A 19,376-nucleotide genomic window follows, 5' to 3' on the forward strand; every position below is an offset into this window, starting at 1 on the left:
AAAAAAAAAAAAAAAAAAAAAAAAAAAAAAAAAAAAAAAAAAGGCAATCCGATGGCTGGCTTGTCTCGGCGGCTGAAGGGAGCCGGTGTTGGGAACCTTCCACCTGATGCGTTATGTTTAGCAAGGCTGAAATATCCTGACGGCTCCTCTAGCCGAAGTCCAGAAAACAAAATAAACTTATTTTTTACGCTCATTAAACCCCAAACCAATCCCTAGAAGGTTGTTAACCTCCCCTTTCCAGGACAGCGCTGCCTCTCGCCGGGCAAAGCCGAAGTAAGCGCAGGTTTGGGTGGGTTCCTGACATCTGCGTTGCCTCTTGATTGGATTAACAGAAATAATTGCACATGGGTTGTAGCATCATTTCACCCAGGCCAGAAGACACCCCACAGCTTCACCCCATAAAACACCCACCCAGGGGGTAGAGTGGGGGTTTGGGCTCTGCTCGGCTGCTGCCCCGCGCACGGTGAGACCCGGCGGGGCTTCCCCGACTCCGGGGTGCGGGAACCGGCCTTTGAGCGCCTGAGGATCTTGGGGGCCCAGCCTTCTCCCCGCGGCCCTTTACAGCCCCTCGTCCCCATGAAAATCAAAAGAACAAGGCTAAGGAGAGGGCTCTAAGCTCCGACACAGCAGGACTGGGTTTAAATCCGGGAAAGATTAACCCTTTGCTGAGCCGCCAAAGCTCGGGCCCGGAGGGGAGCGCTGGCTTTGGAGGCACCGCTCTGATGCCACCTTGCTGGGGAGCAGAGGTGGCTGCGGAGCTCCTGGGCTCGGCAGGGCGGGGACCGGCGCAGTGTCTGGCCGGGGAATGCCTTCGGGTGCGGGGACGGGGGCGATGCGGCAGCAGAGCCCCGGAGATACTGCAGCCTCCCCGGGGTCGGGGTCCGGCCCTGGGGGGACACGGCAGGACATGGTTGCTATTGCAGGAGACGGGGGATACACGAGCGGTCTCCGATCCACACCTGGGCACAATTCCCACGGGGATGTGAGCCTGGGGCCGGCCGGGCTGGTGGCGGCAGCCGGGTGAGCGCTGCCTTGCAGTCGAGCGGGGATCAGCCCCGGGAGCGTGTCCCACCCGCCCCGTGCTTGGGGACCCTGTCCCGGCATTTGGGGGAGCAGCGCCGGAGCCTCTGGGTGCCGCCGGTGCCAGGCGGGGAGGCGGGGGGCAGCGGGGAGCCCAGCAGGGCCGGGGCCAACTGCGGGAGCCTCAGCCCGTTTCCCCGGGGCTGCGAGGGCCAAACGCCGCACAGCGCCGGGAGCTGTCGGGCTCGGGGCCGCTGATTTCGTTGTGGTGCTCAATGACCCCAAAGCGCGGCGTTTCAGTCCCAAAACGAGCGCGGGGGCCAGGTGGGCAGCGGGACCGTGCCCGAGGGTGCGCCCCGTCCGTGGGACATCGGCGGGGACATTTCTGCCCGTTTCGCTGCTGTTGTGCCGTGCCCGGGGACAGGTGCCCGGGTTCGGGTTTGCCCGGGCCGGGAGGTGCGGGGGGCCGAGGCGGTGCGTGTATCCGTGTGTATATGTGCGTGTGTATCCTGCGTGTATGTATCCTGTGTGTGTGTTTGTGTGTGTGTGTGCTCGCCGTGTCCCTCCCTCCAGCCACCCCACCCCCGGGAGGGGAGGGAAGGAGGAGATGGGAAGGGGGGGCTCCGACGGCTCGCCTCGCTCCGGCAGCCCCAGTCTCTCCGCCAACGTCAGGGAGGTCATTAATAACCAATTAGGAGGGTCAATGAAGCTCATATATAGCCGGGCGGGAGCCGCCGAGCCGAACGGAGCCCAGCCCGCCGCCCACCGCCCGCCGCGCCCGGCCCCGTCGCGCTCGGCCCCGCCGCCTCGCCCCCATGATGGGCTCGGTGCTGCCCGCCGAGGCCCTGGTCCTCAAGCCTGGGCTGAAGCCGCAGGGGCTCTCGCTGGCCGAGGTGATCACCTCCGACATCCTGCACAGCTTCCTCTACGGCCGCTGGAGAAACGTCCTGGGCGAGCAGCTCTTCGAGGAGAAGAGCAGCCCCAAGACCGCCTTCACGGCCGAAGTCCTGGCTCAGTCCTTCTCCGGAGGTGAGAGACCCCCCCCCGGACCCTCCCCGATCCCCCCGGGTTCCCCCACGGGCCCCGGGCCGGCTCCCGGTGCCTGGCGGCGGGATGCGGTCCCGGCGCCCCGCTCTCCCCAGGCGTGGGACTGGGAAAAAAGGGCTTTAAATTCATTTGGTTAACTTGGGCTTGACCTGAGAAAGTTCCCACTTAAACCGCGGGCTGGGGGGGGCCGGGGCCGTCCCGCATTCAGCAGCCCGGGACAATATCTTTTCTCTCGCCCCGGCATCGCCGGGGCGTCCCAGCTCCCTTTTCCCCCTCTCGGATTTCTGTTCCTCTCTTAATTTACCATGAAGGCTAATTCCATTTCCATTCACGATATGTCAACCATCTCATCTCCCCATTTTGTAAGAGGAATTCCTGGGCCCTTTTAAACAAGCCCTCGCGCCATTCAGGCACAATGTACCGCTACAGCATTCCTAAAGGACTAATGAATTTAGAATTAGCAATTTCTTTCTAGTTGAGTTTAATGAATGCAGATCACTTTAACAGCATGACAAATTGCTGGATGGGCCGAAATAGACACCATTTAACCTCCTTTCCCAGCCCCGCTCCCTCGCCCAGCCCGGGATGCTTTTCCCAGGTACCTCCTCAATGCCCCGGGGGAACCTTGTACCGCTTTGTGGGAGCCCGGCTGGGCGTTTAAAAGGCTCAGCCCCGGGCTCTGGGCTGGGGCCGGGGTTGGGCGGGGTCCCCTTCGCCGCCGGTTTCCCCCCTCTCCCCTACCCCTGTCCCTTTCTGAGCCATCTCCCCCCTCGCAGAGGTGCAGAAGCTCTCCAGCCTGGTGCTGCCGTCGGAAGTGATAATCGCCCAGAGCTCCATTCCCGGGGAAGGGCTAGGCATCTTCTCCAAGACTTGGATCAAGGCTGGCACCGAGATGGGGCCGTTCACGGGCAGGGTCATCTCCCCCGAACATGTGGACCTGTGCAAGAACAACAACCTCATGTGGGAGGTAACGACCCCCCTGAACCCTGAGCCCGGACTGGTCTGGGGAGAAGCAGGGACGGGGTGCTGGGACTGTGTCCCGTGCTTGGGCACCATCCTTGTGCCTCAGTTTCCCCGTCCATGCAAATATCTGGGCAGGTGGGTTAGGAACCAGTCGCAGGAGTAGGATGAGGTTTCCTCAGCCCTCGCGGTGCAGCCAGCCGCCGGAGGAGCTCTGAAATGCTGTTGCTCATGTCCTGAGCAGCCAGATCATATCCTGCCCTGCCCATCCCATCCTGGTGGAACACCCAACTGGTTGCTGCCTGCACTGGCCACAGTGGGCAAAACCAGCTCTGCCCTGTCCTCTCCTCCATGCTTTGCCCCAGCCTTGGTGAAGTTAATCCTAAATGAAACTGTGGAGTTTGGGGGATCTGAGATTCCAGGACATTGTGCATTAATGCACAGCCAATAGAGAGGGTATTTCCAATTTTTTTATTTGTTTGACTCAGACTTGCACTTCTTAATTATTGTTAATTATTATTGTAATTTTATGCCTATCAGAAACTTGCCTCATCTTTCCTGGCACCCTGCCAAGCATCTTTCCTGGCCTGGCATGCACTTTCCCCATCCACCCAGGGATTCTCCCGCCCCCACGGCAGCTGTAGGATGCTGAACAGCCCCTTCCCCTGGGGCTGAGCTGCTGGTAGGGCTCTGATGGGAAGGGAGATGGAGGAAAGGAGCTGGATTATCCAGGGAGATAGGGGCTGGCAGGATTATGTCAGTGAGAGCAGGGCACATTTCTCAGCCCCGCCGAAGTCCAGCACCACAAAGCAAGGAAGGGTTTGGCATCTCCCGGCTGCTGTCAGGATCTCAGCCCCGATGCTGTGCTGGCTTTGAGCTTGTCCCTGTCCAGAGGCTTTACCTCAGAGGCAGGAGGTGGAGGGGCTCAGCCCACAGTGGCAGCATCCCCACCAAAGTGCTCTGTCCCCTCGCAGGTCTTCAACGAGGACGGCACAGTGCGGTACTTCATCGACGCCAGCCAGGAGGATCACCGCAGCTGGATGACCTACATCAAATGTGCCCGGAACGAGCAGGAGCAGAACCTCGAGGTGGTCCAGATAGGGAACAGCATCTTCTACAAGGCCATTGAGGTAAGTGGGGCTGAAGGCAACCAGGCATCTGTAATTGAGGAGCAGGGCGGTGAGACTCTCCCTTGTTCTTTGGGTTGTTGGTGGGGTGTCCATGGAAGGACATGGCAGCTTTTCCATCCTTGATGTTCAGATCCACCAGCAGAGGCAGAAACCACAGGGAAGGCCCATTGCATTGGCTTCAGGGAGTAGTAAAGGTCCCTTCTCCTCTCTGCCCCCTTTCTGTGGGCTCATGGAGTGATGTGTGTTGAACAGGAGAGTAGATCCTTCTTTGGGGTATAAAGCATGAAAAGAGCCGCAATTCTGGCCCGTATGGGGCTTTGGGCAAGGACAGGGCTTGCATGCTCTATTGAAAAAGTGGGGGTTTGTGCAGAACCTGCACAGAAGGTAAAGTATCTGCACAGCAGGGTAAAGTCTGGGGAGTTCTGCTGAGCACAGGGTGTGCCTGACTCTGCCCTACTTTGCCTGGGCATCACACTCTGGTTGTGTAGGGAACAGGGAGCCACGGAGAAGGCAAGGAGTGGTGCTGGTGCAGTTGGGCTTTACACTGTGGGGAAGGGGCTCTTCCTGCCCCCTCATCCCTGTGCTCCTGTATGAGGTGCTGGTCTGTGCTGGTGTGGCACAGCAGCAGGGTCCCAGGGGTGGCACAGGCTGCTGTGCAGTGGGGTGAAGGCTGAAGGGTACCCATAGCTCCCTACAGGAGACTCTGGGATGGAGGTGGGTGTCTGTCTCCCTGGCATTATTGATGACATATTCATACAAATCACAGTGCCAGAGTGGGGTGGTGGTGGGGATCAGCCCTGCTTATGTGTAGTGTCCCTATAACCCAACTCTATGGAAGGTGGAGAAAGGTGGTGGCTTGGGGAGATGGCCCTGTGCAGTAGCTTTGTCTTATAGAAGGGACATGTCCCAATCCATCCCAGACCAGCACGGTGGGATTGTCACCCCTAGTATTGGGTTCAGAGCCTCACCTGAGGAGTGTTTGCAGCTGTGAGAGGGTCTCAGCCAGAAATGACTGGGAATGCCTGCAGGTTCTGTGGGCACAGGCAGCTCTCCAGATCCATCCAGGCTCCTGCACTGGTTTGAGCGTGCTCCATGGCTTATGGAAATTCTCCATGGCACAGGACCACAGCCCAGCAGGGCTGGGTTAGGGATTGCTGCTGTGAGGTGGCAGAGCAGAATGGGTGGGTAGAAAGAGGATCAGATATTCTCTCCTGCTGCAGGAGAGTCCCGTGTGCCCCCCTGGGCTCTGCCACCTTTACCAAGAGCTCCAAGAACTTCCCTGTTGTTCTCATGTCAGACACCTCTCCGCAGGCTTTGGCTGTTTCTAGTTTTAAGACCTGATATTTCTGTGGGCAGCTGTGCCTGTTGAGCTTTTTTACTATTTTACTTTAAGTGCTTTTTACTATTGTTCTTAAATTATGTAAATAAGTAAAATAATTCCAGGTAGCTATGGTGAAATTTGGAAAGCAGCTGTGGTTTTTACATATTGTGCAGGCACGGACGAGAGGATGGGTGAGTGAATATTTGGGTATAGCCATGATCTAGCTGTGGACTTGTTCCTGGGGCTGGAGCAGTGGAGCAGGATGAGTTTAATTCTCCTGGCACAAGCAGTGAATTTGAGATGCTGAGAGTGCTGAACCCCAAGTGATGCGTGGGAGGAGGCAGGCATGAAGGGTCTCTGCTGTGACACTGCTCCCCAAGCTTGGCAGGACACTCACACACTGACATGAACTTAAGTGCTGCCCTGCTCAGCACCACAGGTGTGTGTGGCCATTGTCACCCTCCATCCCCTACCAGCCCTGGTGGCTTCCCCACCTCCTGTTCCCCTGCACAGCCTCCTGCTCATGTCTGCTGTGCCCCTGTAGCTGGTAGCACGGTGAGCTGCCCAGTTCCTATTGCTCTGCACCCACCCCTGCGGCACCAGGGCTCCAAAAGCATCTCTTCGGATGCCTTTCTCACCTACATGTCAGAAAATCAGATTTATCTGGTGCTTTTTTTTCCCTATTTATATTTGATATTTTAATGCGTTTTGCCCGTTCCTGCCCTTATTTGCCGTTTTGTTTTTCCCATCCTCTTTCTCAGTAATACCAAGTTGCTGCTGCTGGAAAATAAAATGAAGGCAGAAAGTTCTGGCCTTTGATCTGAATGCTACAAGATTCCTGGGGGGCAATTTGAATTTACTTTGGGGTGTATGCACATGGGTGCTCACCTGCTGCTGGCGTGGCTGCAGCAGTTTCAGCAGAATAAAACACACACCCATGTATGCACCCATGCAGATTGCTTTATCCTTTCAGCAATATTTTATTTGCTAGAATTAAAATTTACTAATTTTCTCTTAAGAGTAAATAATGCCAAGAAACAGTGTCTTCAATTTGGGATGCAAAACGATAGCGGCTTTCTCTGCCTCCCAAATTCCTCCTCTGCAGCCCAGTGAGGTCTTTATGCAGATGGACAAAGATATAAAATCAAATTCCTATCGATTTCAGATGTTTAAAATTCAACATATTTTCAGTGTTGAAGGGATTGAACTTAGGATCTGTGTTTCATGTGGATGATGCTTTACTTGGATGCAACACACTCAGCATACAAAAAACCATCCTCCAAAATGCCGGACGTTCCTATTTCTAAATTAGGTTGACAGTAGGGACTGCTAGGGAAAATAAGTATTTTTTTATAAAGTGATATTGTTATCAGTGTTGTTTGAACTGGTCTGAGAGGATCTATCTTCCCAGCCACGGCTGCTGCAGGAGTGGAGCCTTGAGCCAGGCATTTCCTGGCTGCTGGCCCCGGCCACGCGGGAACATGACAGGGATCAGCAGGGACAGGAGAAGTGCCATCACTTCAGAGAAATGGGAGCGTGGGTGATGCAAAACCCCAGTCCATGTCCTGTCCTGTCCTTGGGCTGTTGCAGGTACTGCAGCTTTGGTGGAGGATATAAGCAGCGTTTCACACCTGAGCCATGGTTTCTTATAGCAGCCCCGAGCTCTCCTCTGCTGCGCAGGCTGATGAGCCCTTTGCTGGCAGATCTGCATTTCCACCTTCTAAAATCAGTCCCGGCAGGGATGGGTGGGAGGTGCTGCCTGTGCCCTGCAGCTGGAGGGTGCTTGATGTCTCTGTCCAAAGACAAAATGCTCTGCTGGAGCCCTGAGCCAGGGCTCAGCTTCCTGCTTTGGTCTCTGTCATTCCACAAATGGTTTATTTCTCCATGTCTGTGTTTCACCCTGTCCTGGTCTTGCATTGCTGGGACCTCTGGGTCCTGCACTCTGGAGACTCAGGTCTGTCCCTGTGCCCTGTAGTTGTATATTTGCCCATAACCCCATTTGTGTCCCAGCCCGGGGGAGAGTCTGGAGTGGGTTTGTGCTGGTGCTGAGTGGTGCTGAGCTGTGCCATCACCTCCAGTGCAGCATCCTGGGCTGTTCCATGCCTGCCTGTAGGCGTTGGGGACGGCTGGCACATCCCAGGTGGCAGCAGGGTCTCACAGAAATGAGGCATAGCCAGGGTAGGTCCAAATGGATCAGCGCAGGGATGGATGTTCATTGCCCCTCTCAACAACACTTTCTTTATCTCTCTAGATGATTCCTCCAGACCAAGAGCTGCTGGTCTGGTACGGGAACTCCCACAACACCTTCCTGGGCATCCCAGGTGTGCCAGGGCTGGAAGAGGAGCAGAAGAAGAACAAACATGGTAGGTAACGTCCCTGCCTGATTATCCTGTGCCCAGCTCTGAGGCCGTTGGGTGGGCACAAGGCAGGGACATCCCAGGGGTATGTCAGATATCCCAGTTCTCTGTGGACAAGCACAGGGACTATGATCCTTACAGCTTGAGCAGGTCCTCAGTAATTCAGGGCAGTGCCTCCGGGCCGGTTTGCCTGGGCTGTTGCTGATGGAGTGTCTGGCAGTCGCTGCCTGACTCAGCCAGGCAGGGAGGAGCAGTGCAGGGTGTGAGTGCAAGGCAGCCCCAACACTCCGTGAAACACCAAGTGGATGCAGCCTCTACATCCCCACTCTGCATTTAAGGGATCTTAATCACCAACACAGGAGGCTTTTCTCTCCTTGGGCTTTTGCTCTCAGCTTGTCTCAGTGGCTCCCTGAGACACTTCTCTGTGGCACAGCAGAGCTCAGGCTGTGTTTGGAGCCACTTCTGCCCTCCCTGGCTCTGTTCCCCACTCTGAGAGAGCCATGCTTGAGCCCAGCAGAGCGAGGGGAGAAGCTGGGACTGGGGCAGGGGCTGGACAGTGTACTTGGGGGTTCCTGAGAGCTCCTGCACCCACCCCCTCCAGCTCTGCTGCAGCCCAGGGAGGGGAAAATTTGTTTCATGTCCATCTAGAAGGGATTCATTCAGCTCAGCTTGAATGTTTCCCTTACCTAAATCTGGCTGAGCCCATTCCCAGCACTGGCTGCATCCCAAAATCCTAAGAGCCAGCCTGGATGCCAGTCTGCCCAGGATAGGTGACTTCAGCAGCAGGGAGCCAGCAAGAGGGCACTGGGGACTTTCCAGGGCACCCAGCACCCGGGGGACTTGGGGTGGGGTGAGCTGCTGTGCTGGAGGGCAGCCTCTGAGTGTCCCCTGTCGTCCCCAGAGGATTTCCACGCGGTGGAGACGGGGGCCAGCACGACGGGCCGTATGCGCTGCGTCATCTGCCACCGCGGCTTCAACTCCCGCAGCAACCTGCGCTCCCACATGCGCATCCACACCCTGGACAAGCCCTTCGTGTGCCGCTTCTGCAACCGCCGCTTCAGCCAGTCCTCCACCCTCCGCAACCACGTCCGCTTGCACACGGGCGAGCGGCCCTACAAGTGCCAGGTTTGCCAAAGTGCCTATTCCCAGCTCGCGGGGCTGCGGGCGCACCAGAAAAGCGCCCGCCACCGGCCCCCCAACGCCTCCCTGCAGGCTCACTCACCCGCCCTGCCCGTGCCCCACCCCGCCGCCCTGGCACACCACATCCCCACCATGGTGCTGTGAAGCCCCGGTGCGGCGGCGGCATTTGGGACAGCAGAGACTGATGCTGAGACATGCGATGAACTGGGGGGGTGGCCCTTGGCTGAGCTGCTTTGTGTCTCGGAGGAGTGTTGGGCTGGTTTTGGGCGTCGCTGACTGCGGGGGTTCGGCAGGAGGGGAACTCCCAGCTCCGCAGCTGAATCGTGTGGGATCATCCCCAGAGAGATGTGGCACAGGGTGGGCTGGTGGCCCCTGGCATTGGCAGGGGAGAAGGGATGGAGTGGAATGTCCTGTGTGGGTTTGACAGCGCACTGAGGAGGACTGAGGGAGCTGGAAAGCTGGGCCTGGCTGAGTCATGCCTGGGTTTTACAGATAATTTGGTAGAAAGAAAAATTCCTGTTGTCCGTCCTCCTCTGCTCTAGCAGACGTGTGCCCCATTGAAAGTTTGGCACAACCCTGATGCAGCCACCCCGGTCATGCCTGTTTGCCCCGGGAGTGGCTTTGGCCCCGGTGGCTCCTTCCAAGGGACGCCTTTTCCTCCTTGGAAGCTGAGTTATTGGACGTTTGCGTTTTCCCGCACCTGAGCCCCCGTTGCCCGCCCCGCTCCAGCCCGAGCCCTGTGCTGGGATCTGTCACCGCTCCAAGTGACGCTGCGGGCACAGGGGACAGGCCACGTGCCGCGGGGACATCGTGCCAGCTGGGAATGCCCATCCACAGGCAGGTTTTGGGGGGGACCCTGAGCTCTGCCGGGCTCTGCCTGTTCCAGCCCTGGCAGCTCTTCTCCCCATCCTCTTCCCAGCTGTGAAGGAACATTTTGGCTGGAACTGCTACTGCCCTCTGGGGACAGAGAAAACCTGTCCCCGGGCCAGCTCTGTCCCCAAGGACAACTCTAAGCGCCCTCTGGAGTCCCCACACTGCGGAGGAGGGCTGTGTATCATAAACCTTAAAAGAAGGTATTCTAATATTAATTATAAGTCTAAGATGTATAAAGTTCTCACAAACCGTGTTTCATTTCCAGAAGAAAAATAAGCAAAAACAAAAGAAAAAATACCCAAACGACTGTCACTTTAACTTTGTAAATATTTATGTAAACATTATTTACAAGACTTTGATATTATATATTATTTGATTGTATATTTACACAGTGTAAATACATTTGTACCTCTCTTATATTCTAAATAAAAATTACTTGAAACATTTATCATTTAGAAGAGGGACAGCATGGAGAGCATTATTTTACGTGCCAGGGGAAGGATGTGGGTATTGGGATGAGCGAAGGTCTTAACTAACACAACAATCTGCGAGTGAAGAGACATGGAGTCATCTGCTGGACCAAGAAGGGCATCGGGGAGGGGAAAAAACACAGGTTTTGGCCAAAGAAGCCCCTTTTTGGATCTGGGCGCTGGGGTAAGGGCTGGATCACACCGGAGCGGGTGCTATCTACTGCTTCCACCCAGCCAGTCCCTCTTTGAAGCTACCGCTATCCTTTGATACCTCCCATGAATTAGTGCCCCTGTTTTGGCCGTGATGGGATACAGGTGCAAGCCCCGCTGGAAGGAGGCGACATTTGCTGACGGTCACCGCGGGCTTCTCCCGTGGCAACTCCCTCCGCAGCTCTGAGAGCCGAATCGGTGCTTGAATGGATAAAACTTTTCCACGGCCGGATCAGCTCCTGCTGGCACAGCTCGGCCGAGGGGAAGGGGTCAGTCCCGAGTCCCGCGGCGACATTTGAGCCCAGCGTGAGCACGGGCCAGCTGGGGAGGGCATTGCCCTCACGGGGACACCAATGTGTGAGGGGTACCCCAACTGCGGGCGCCGCTCTCCGCCTCGGCCCGCAGCACTGCGGCCCAGCCCGGGCTGTGGGGCGCGGTGAGCCCCGGGGGAGGCAGTGGTGTCCCCCCGGTTCGCCGGGAGGGTTCTGGTGGAGCGGGTCACTGCTGAGGGCTGCCCGAAGAGCGGCACATCCTGCCCGCACTAAAGATGGCCGCGGCCCCCCTTAGGCTCCCCCGGGGCGAAGCCCAAGAGTCGCTTCGCTGCCAGGAACAAACGTGGCTGCCCAGTCACCGCCCCTGCCGCCCTCACTCAAGATGGCAGCGCCCGTGCCCTCAGGGGCGCGCTTGCCAGCAGCCATGATGGCGGGCGGAAGCCGCGTGTGGCGGGGCCAAGATGGCGGCGGTCAGCATGAGGCTGCCGGCGCTCCGTGCGCCTCTGGAGTCCAGCGCTCGCCGGGGCGGTGAGAAGCACCTGGTGGCACCGGGAGACACCATCACCACGGACACGGGATACATGAGGTGCGGGCAGCGGCGGAGGGGAGGCGGCGGCGGCGGGGTGGCGCGGTTTCGGGCTGCCCTTAGGTAGCCTCTCTCTCCCTCTCCTCAGGGGCCACGGTACTTATGTGGAGGACGAGAAGCTGATCGCCTCGGTGGCCGGCGTGGTGGAGAGGGTGAACAAGCTGGTGTGTGTCAGGGCGCTGAAGGCCAGGTGAGCGCGGCCGCGGCGGGGGCGGGCCGGCGGCGGGGCCTGGCTCGGCGGGGCCAGTGAGGTGTGTGACCGCCGCTCTCTGTGCCAGGTACAACGGCGAGATCGGCGACATCGTGGTCGGCAGGATTACCGAGGTAAAACCACGTATTTGCCGCGGTGCCGAGGAGGAGGAGGAAAAGGAGGGTGGTCGTGGCTCAGTCCGACTCTTAAGTGCTTCCTGGGATCCTTAAACAGTGATACACATCAGTGTCCCTGCGCAGGGTACTGGGAATGTGCGGATTTTAACCGGGATGAGGCTGGAAGAGACCAGCAGAGCTGTTCTCTCCTGCAGGTTGGGGAGCTGCAGCTCCCATTCAATGTTTGAGTGTGTACCTATAAGTTTGGATGGGTTTTTTTCCCCTTAGGTTCAGCAGAAGCGATGGAAAGTGGAAACAAATTCCAGGCTGGATTCAGTCCTGTTGCTGTCGTCTATAAATTTACCTGGTGGGGAGCTGGTGAGTGTAGCTGGTTTTGTTTCGCATGACATTCTGAGGTCCCCCACAATGAGCTACTGATGGATGTTTTCTCATTCTCAGCTATATGTAACTTTTCTTGTGATATTTCAGAGAAGGAAATCAGCAGAAGACGAGCTTGCCATGAGGGACTACTTGCAGGAAGGAGATCTCATCAGTGTATCCTTCTGCTGCTCCCATTGTCACAAGAGCCAAGGGCATGGGAAAAACAGGGGGAGCCTGGGTGGGGGTGAGAGCTATACTGGGGTGGCACTGGGCAGCCTTAGGGACCCTGTTTCCTTAAGTGGCACTGACAGGCAGAGGTCCAGTCTATATTTTCTGATGGTGCTGTATCGCTGCACACTCGGAGCCTGAAGTATGGAAAGGTGAGCTATTCCAAAACCCTCAGTCCTGGGTTAATTCTGCTGACTTGTATAAAGCCTTTTGGAGGTTTTTTTTCAGGAAAGAGCTCTGGACTAGAGCAGGATGTTGTTGTGACCCATTCCTACAGGACAGGAAGACTTTGAACTTCTACATAGGAGCACCATGTAGGGTTTCCCCAAAGCAGAGGTGTCCTTGAGTTGCCCTTTGATCCACTGCTCTCCCTGTCCACAGTTTCAGCCTGCTAGTTCTGTTTCCCCCACTAGCCACTTGGGAATTAAATCCTGGGGAGAGATCTTCTCACTCCTCTTCCGCTGGCTGTTGCCCCTGTGACTTGTTCCTCTCCCCAGGGCTCTGTTTGAGGCTTTACGCAGTTGGCATTTATCTCTGGTTTTGTGCATTGAAATAAGCCAAGGGGCCATTGGAGCATAGGCTGCAGTTTGGGATTACCAGACCAAGAGTATTAGCACTTAAAAGATGAAAGGGAAGCGTGCTTATTGCACAAAGGGTGAAGCACAGTGATTGGATTACGAGGGAAAGTGTTCTGCTAAATTGGGCCTCTGACTCCTCATTTTTTCTGCAGGGATGGTTGATGTGTAGTTACGATCAAGATATTATTAACATTTGTGCTAAGCACTTAGAGTATTCTTCATCTTCAAAGGACTGCACAGGCATTAGCTAATCCTCCCAGTGCTGCCAGAGGCAGGCAGGTTTTATATTCAGTTTCACAGGGAAAGGTGTTAAAACAGAGTTGTTCCTAGGCCAGGAATGGAGTGAGTTTCAGTGACTTGGTGCTATCTGTGGTGGCTCATGATGTCTCTCATGCTGAGCCTTACGGTCTGCTCTCCAGCTTGCCCAGGGTGTGCTGGTGCAGGTCTCTCCCTCCCTTGTGAAACGCCAGAAGACTCATTTCCATGACCTGCCCTGTGGTGCATCCGTGATCCTTGGCAACAATGGCTTCATCTGGATCTACCCAACTCCGGAGCAGAAGAATGACGAGGCTGGAGGCTACACTGCCAACTTGGAGGTGAGTTCAGGGAAAGTGAGCCTTCTACCAGTGATGGTGTTTGGTCTGACATAGTCAGAAGCACGTGACTAGCCTGAGACTTTCAGGATCTTGTGTTAGGTTCACAGCAAGGCTTTTTTACTCGCATTATTTCCCTGTGCATTCATCCCTTCTCCTCTGTCCTTCCTCAGCCAGTTCCCTTGTCTGACCGGGAGGTGATCTCACGGCTCCGAAACTGCATCATGGCTCTGGTTACTCACAAGATGATGCTCTTTGACACCAGCATCCTGTATTGCTATGAAGCATCCCTTCCTCATCAGGTACAGGAACCAGTAGTGTTTATTCCACACTGAGGGGAGGGAGCAGAAAGGCTGCATCAGTTGCTGCTGAAGTCAGTTTCCTTTCAGCTTACCAAAGCATCCTGTAGTGAGTGACAGTATGAACTCTCCCCTTCTGCATAATGTAAGTTGCCTTGCCCAATTTCAGGGATAGTTTGAAGGGTTCTGCCTCTGGCAAAGTCTAACTATTCTTAAAGACGGATCAGTCCCTTTTTTAATGTTGTGTATCCCTCACTGGGATTATGGACCCTTTAATTCTTGTGAAAACAGTTTTAAATTTGGCATTGTGTGAGGGTACAGTGCATTTTATGAAGCAATGAAAAAGTAAATGTCATGCATTGTACAGAGAGCAGTCTTATGTCTGTATCTACATCCTGCACTGCTGAAAAGCTGCCTCCATTTGACCTCTTGCTGTACAGCTTTTCACTGTGATTCTTGCCAGCACAATCATGGGCAATTCTCTTCCCATAAATAAATGAGATCTGAATTGTCTTCTGCTTTCATTCCCAGTGAGGTGTTCTTTTGAAGTATAACTGTGTTTAAGTCATCTCTGCCCTTCCCAAATACAGTGTGTCTTTCAGGGAAGATGAGGAAGATTAGTAGCCTCTTCTTTTGATTTCCTCTGGTCTCTGTAAGGGTTCCCAACTGGCAAAGTTAAATTTGCCTTGAACCCTCTGCCGTGGGTCTTTTTTCACCACAACCCTGTATACTTCCTTGCTGGTTGCTGCCATGTGTGAGAGACCTTTGTCTCTCCACAGAATACAAAAGCAGTAGTTGATCCTGGTGCTCATGTTGGTCTTCTTTCCACTGCAGATCAAGGACATTCTCAAGCCAGAGGTGACAGAGGAGATCGTTCTGGAAGCTCGACAGAGGTTGCTGGATTCAGAGGGATAGGGCACATGGCCAGAAGCAGTCATTTGAAATCCCAGCATGGCAGCTTTGAGTCTCAGTATTATGTGTTTTTTTCAGTGTTCTAGTTCCCAACATTCATTCCACACTTCAGAAACCACCAAAATTCCTCACTCCTGCGATATCTCCTGTGTCCTTTTAGTACAAAGTAGTACTTAAGTACAATAGCCTTTTAGTGCAACAGCCTGAAAAATTGATATCTGACCTTTATAAAGATGGAGATGCAACTGGGACATGTCTCCTAGCACCTGTTGCTGTGTCTAATGCCCCAGAACTTTGTGCAGAATGACAGAGAGGAAGGGATATGTTTTGTGATGTTTCCCCAGAAGATGATTTGGATTTTAATTTACTTGTGATACAGATCTGCCAGTCTGTCCCCTGACTGAGAGCCCTCATTTTTAAGAATGTAAATCCAGGCACATGTGTTTAGAAAACAGGAGTATCCACACCCTTGCTAACCACGGTTTGGGTCTGGCTGTTCATGGCTTGAATGTCTCAGGGGTATGAGATGGGATGTGGCTGTTGCTGTCCATATGAGCCAGGAGCTGTGGACAGGCAGTGTCCTGGTTTGTGTGTATCCTGCTGGTCTTTTTTTTATGCCTGAGTGGTGAGCTCCTCTTCTGAGGAGGCACCAGTATGGTTTTGTATTAAGTATTTTGCATTTCAATAAATTTTTTGAAACAAATCAGTCCTGCAGCAGTGTGTGCATTGGTTTGTTTTTAGTCTAGCATGAGAGCTGTGGTTGACTTAAGTTTCCTTCTGCCAGGACACTTGGAATGGTTACACTGTCTTATCTTCCCTTCAGCTGCTACCCTTCATCCCAGCAGGACTTGACCTTCCTCTTCAGCCCTTACAGGGTTCCTCTGTAAGGATTGCCTGGTGTTCACAGTGGCTTTCCAAGCGTTGCCTCCCTGCAGGATCCCTTGGAGAGGTGAGTCAAGCAGAGGTGACTGGGGGATGACAGGGAGCCCAGTATGACACTGGTGAAGATCTTCAGGCCAGTGGTTAGAGGTGGCCATGTGGAGCCAGGTGTTGGCAGGCAGTCAGTCACGTTCTTTGTGCAGAATGTGATCCTTTCCCTGCAGAAGCCTCTCAGCTCCAGGTGCTATATTAGAACTGTTTTATTATATATGTATTCTGTCTATTTGTGATAGAATGATAAGGATGATAAAACATCTGTCCCAATTGTCCCTGAATCCAATTGCGTGTTGCAGATCCGCACTCTTGCCTCAGGTACAAGGGAAAATTCTTTGCTCGGTGTTTTCCTGGGAACTAGAAATTCCCCTTGTTGCTGTCCCTCCAGCTCGGGCTGCTTTCCCTGTGGTCCCAAGCAGGCACTAGATGGCACCTTTGGATCGTGTTTGTGGCACTTCCCTTCGCCAGCAGCTCCGCCTCGCTGCCCTGCCAAACAGCAGGGCCTGGATGGCTGCCACCAGCGCTGCTGCCCAAATCCTAAAGCATAATGGGGCTAAGGACAAGCAAGGACATGGCTAATCCGTTCTGCTGCTGCACAACTGCCCGTGCTGCCTCTGAAAATAGTACTGAACTTGTTGGGGGTATCCATGGAATGATCCACAGAAGATCTGGGAATTGTTACTTTTAAGATGATTCCCTAATAAGTGTTGCAACAATCACATCCTCAAGATGGCTGAGGAAATTTGGAAACCAAGGCTTGATGGTGACACTTTGAGGTCTCCATAAGGCTGCTGGTAGCCACATAACACACACCTGCATAGACAAGACTGGTTCAAAAAAGCTAAAAAGGCTTTGGCAGTCTGCATCTTTTACTTAGAGAAGTACTCTTTCCCCCCCTTACCCAATTGCTGTAGTTTAGCAGCTGTTTATCTTATTATCACAGGGGGAGATTCAGGGATTTCTGCTAAAAAATATCTCAAGATCTGGACTACTTCAGCTCTGAGCTGTCTGATTCCTCCTGCTTGCTGCAGGATTCCTGATAATTTGGCATTAATAATGTGTTAAACTGGGGAGGCATGTGACTCATCCAGTTCCCTTAGTTCTGAATACCTGGCACTTTTGTTTTTAAACCCAAGAAGAACACCAGCTGGTGAGGTTTGGTTGTGGATCTTTCCTGATGGTATGGAACCAAAGGTCTCAGTATTTTCCCCTGTGACCATGCACATTCAGCCAGTGCTTTGCCAAGACCTAAATTCTGTAACAAGACTTCAGCAAGGTCATTGCTGGCAGTTCCTGCAAACTCATCCAGCACAGTGCTGCAAACCAGCAGGTAACAACAAGCCAGCAACAGCAGTGTCCCCTTAGATTCTTGAAATAGTCTGTGGGATTTTGCTGGGCAACTTCTAAGCAGGAAGGGTGAAAAGGAAGAAACTTTAGCTTCTCTGGTTTAAGAAAAAAAAAGTAGTTGAAAATAGGATGGGAAAAACCTAGTAAGTGTTCATTTTTGTATGGGGAACTAAAAGGCCCATGCAGGCATTAAAACAGCTCAAACCAACCTGGTTTCTTCATTCACCAGTGTCTGACACTGTAAAGCAGCTGTAGCACCTCCTGTGCTGCTTAATACATGGTGCAGTTGTGCTCAGAAGTGGAGTTGGTAGCTAGTTCCCTTGCTGGTGAGTGTTGCCTGTAGGAATGAGAACACAACATCACTCATCTGCAAAAACAATTTTCTTGTTTCTTGGTCCCAGTGTTCATGTACTATTAGGAAGAATTCCTTTACTCATAGGAATAACCACTGAGATTTTAAATTTGTGCTAATGGGTTATTAATCCAATTACTGTTGCTTATTGCATTACTTCTGTACTATCCATGTACAGTTTTGCTGTTCAGCTGAGAGTGGTACAAATAAAAAGCTTTGTGTAGACCTGAGAAGAAACTGAAATTCCACTGAGATTAGAGACATCTTGAAATGGTTCTCTCAGGTTCCTGAGGACTGTAAATTAACATGCTAAGTTATATTATTTGGTGAAGAGGTTGAAGCTTTTAAGATATTGTTATGGAGGAAACATCACTGCAGCTGTTGGGTGAGAACCCACACTTAATGGGAGGTAAACAGAGAAAGTACTGAAGTATCTCTTAGGAAAAAAATAAATGGTAGGATGTACATGGGCTTGATGGAAAAAAACACTCTAGCTTTTTTTTTAACTTATTCTGTATTCGCATAACTTTTTTGTCTCTATCTTGTCTAACAATTTCTAAATCTACTGGACAACTTCCAAGTTTAACCTGAGAATCTTGTTCACAAAAACTGGCAGCAGGGTTGGGGGCAGAAAATGTAATACCCTTCAGGAAGGGGAAGTAGGCAGGTACCTCACTGTGACATTTGGGAGTGACCAGCTGACTCATCTGCCTGTCTATTGTCCCACATTAACTACAGCAGTGCTCTGGGAAACAGGAAATGCTTTTGCAGAAACTGCTGAGTGGAAAGAGGCTGGGAACTGCTGGCAGAGAACATACCCCACTTTGCTGCTTATGATTGCACAGCATTAGAAGGAATAACTGCCTGTTGGCCTGAGTGATAAACTCACCTGGTCTATTTACTTTTTTAAATAAAAACTCACCTGGTTTATTTACTTCTTATTTAAAAAAATAAGTGCACAGATTCATCTGTATAGATCTCAGGCAAGGCAGGGAAGAGCATATTTACAGTCTGTGCTGCCTACAGCACGTCCCTGGAAGTGTTGAAGGACAGGTTGGATGGGGCTTGGAGCAAGTTGTCTAGTGGAAGATGTCCCTGCCTGTGGCAGGGTGGTGGAACATGATGGCTCAAACCTAAACAAACTAAACTTAAACAGTTCTGTGATTCTACGAGGTCCTGCATGTTTGTGATTATTTTTACTTAATTTAGTGAAGATTTTTCTGACTATCATGGATGCATGGTTGTCTTCTGGAGTTTACTCTGCTTCAGCTGTGCCTTGGTAGGAGAGATTATCCAGGATGCTCCAGTCAGACCCAGAAGAGAGTAACTTTTTCAGTGAAGAATGGTTGGTATTGCGTTTTGTAACAAATTTCTCTTGGGCTGTTTGGCCTGTGCTGACAGCTTCATTTCCTCACTTTCCTGCAATCCATGGGAGCTGAGCAGGGTTGTATCACCTCGGTGAGAAGCTGATCTCCATTACTGAGATAAACCTGGAGAAATTCTGCAGAGTTCAAGAGATGTGACCCTCGATTTATCTCAGCATGATGTACCTGAATTTCTCTCTCCTGCATGGGTGTGTGTGCAGCACAACCAGCCTCAGTACCTGCAAATTGAGTCATTGATGGAGAAATCCAATAGAAATGTTTTGAGCTCAGTCTCCTGACTAAGAATTAGTGATGTAGGAGCAGCCTGGCACAGCAGAGATGGAGGACCCCGCAGGGCTGCATGAAGTGCTACATTTTGGATGCTATTGTTAGAAGATGAAAAACACAGGTCTGTCAGAGACCTTGAATATGGCGTAGGAGATATGGAGTGTGTTTGGATTTGTCACAAGGGAGGAGTCAGTATAAACAAGCTGCTCTGTGTCCAGATGGTTGCCCTGAGCAGGAGGCTACAGCACAGAATTGCAGTTGTGTGTTCTCCTGTTGTCAAGTGGGAGCAACCACAGACCTTTGACCAAAACATCCTGACCTCAAGCTGCTGCCTTGACCCTCTTCTATCCCAAGGTGAACTGGAGAATGTATGAAAAACTAAATATCTCCAGCACTGCAGTCTGCTCTT

General features: G+C 52.8%; 2 protein-coding genes across 2 annotated transcripts; both read left to right on the top strand.

Moving 5' to 3' along the window:
• The first annotated feature begins 1,789 nt into the window (after window positions 1-1,789).
• Window positions 1,790-11,133, top strand: PRDM12 (PR/SET domain 12). The gene is made up of 5 exons (XM_066333070.1): window positions 1,790-2,049; window positions 2,844-3,034; window positions 4,002-4,157; window positions 7,730-7,841; window positions 8,737-11,133. Exons 1-5 carry the CDS (start codon window positions 1,836-1,838, stop codon window positions 9,117-9,119), a joined length of 1,056 nt encoding a protein of 351 aa, XP_066189167.1. The 5' UTR covers window positions 1,790-1,835; the 3' UTR covers window positions 9,120-11,133.
• Window positions 11,134-11,220: 87 nt separating this feature from the next.
• On the top strand, window positions 11,221-15,386 carry EXOSC2 (exosome component 2). Its single transcript, XM_066332770.1, has 9 exons — window positions 11,221-11,386; window positions 11,475-11,576; window positions 11,665-11,710; window positions 11,981-12,070; window positions 12,182-12,247; window positions 12,385-12,453; window positions 13,299-13,475; window positions 13,646-13,774; window positions 14,606-15,386. The coding sequence occupies exons 1-9, from the start codon at window positions 11,262-11,264 to the stop codon at window positions 14,684-14,686; spliced, it is 885 nt and encodes a 294-aa protein (XP_066188867.1). The 5' UTR covers window positions 11,221-11,261; the 3' UTR covers window positions 14,687-15,386.
• Window positions 15,387-19,376: the final 3,990 nt, after the last annotated feature.

The sequence above is a fragment of the Sylvia atricapilla genome, chromosome 19 (genome assembly GCF_009819655.1).
Source record: "Sylvia atricapilla isolate bSylAtr1 chromosome 19, bSylAtr1.pri, whole genome shotgun sequence".
Taxonomy (NCBI): Eukaryota; Metazoa; Chordata; class Aves; order Passeriformes; family Sylviidae; genus Sylvia; species Sylvia atricapilla.

Coding starts and splice junctions, on each gene's coding strand:
- PRDM12 (XM_066333070.1), top strand. CDS start 1,836: ATGATGGGCTCGGTGCTGCCCGCCGAGGCCCTGGTCCTCAAGCCTGGG. Junction 3,035..4,001: donor ACAACAACCTCATGTGGGAG/GTAACGACCCCC, acceptor GTCCCCTCGCAG/GTCTTCAACGAGGACGGCAC. Junction 7,842..8,736: donor GCAGAAGAAGAACAAACATG/GTAGGTAACGTC, acceptor TGTCGTCCCCAG/AGGATTTCCACGCGGTGGAG.
- EXOSC2 (XM_066332770.1), top strand. CDS start 11,262: ATGGCGGCGGTCAGCATGAGGCTGCCGGCGCTCCGTGCGCCTCTGGAG. Junction 12,071..12,181: donor ATTTACCTGGTGGGGAGCTG/GTGAGTGTAGCT, acceptor GTGATATTTCAG/AGAAGGAAATCAGCAGAAGA. Junction 12,454..13,298: donor GGAGCCTGAAGTATGGAAAG/GTGAGCTATTCC, acceptor TCTGCTCTCCAG/CTTGCCCAGGGTGTGCTGGT.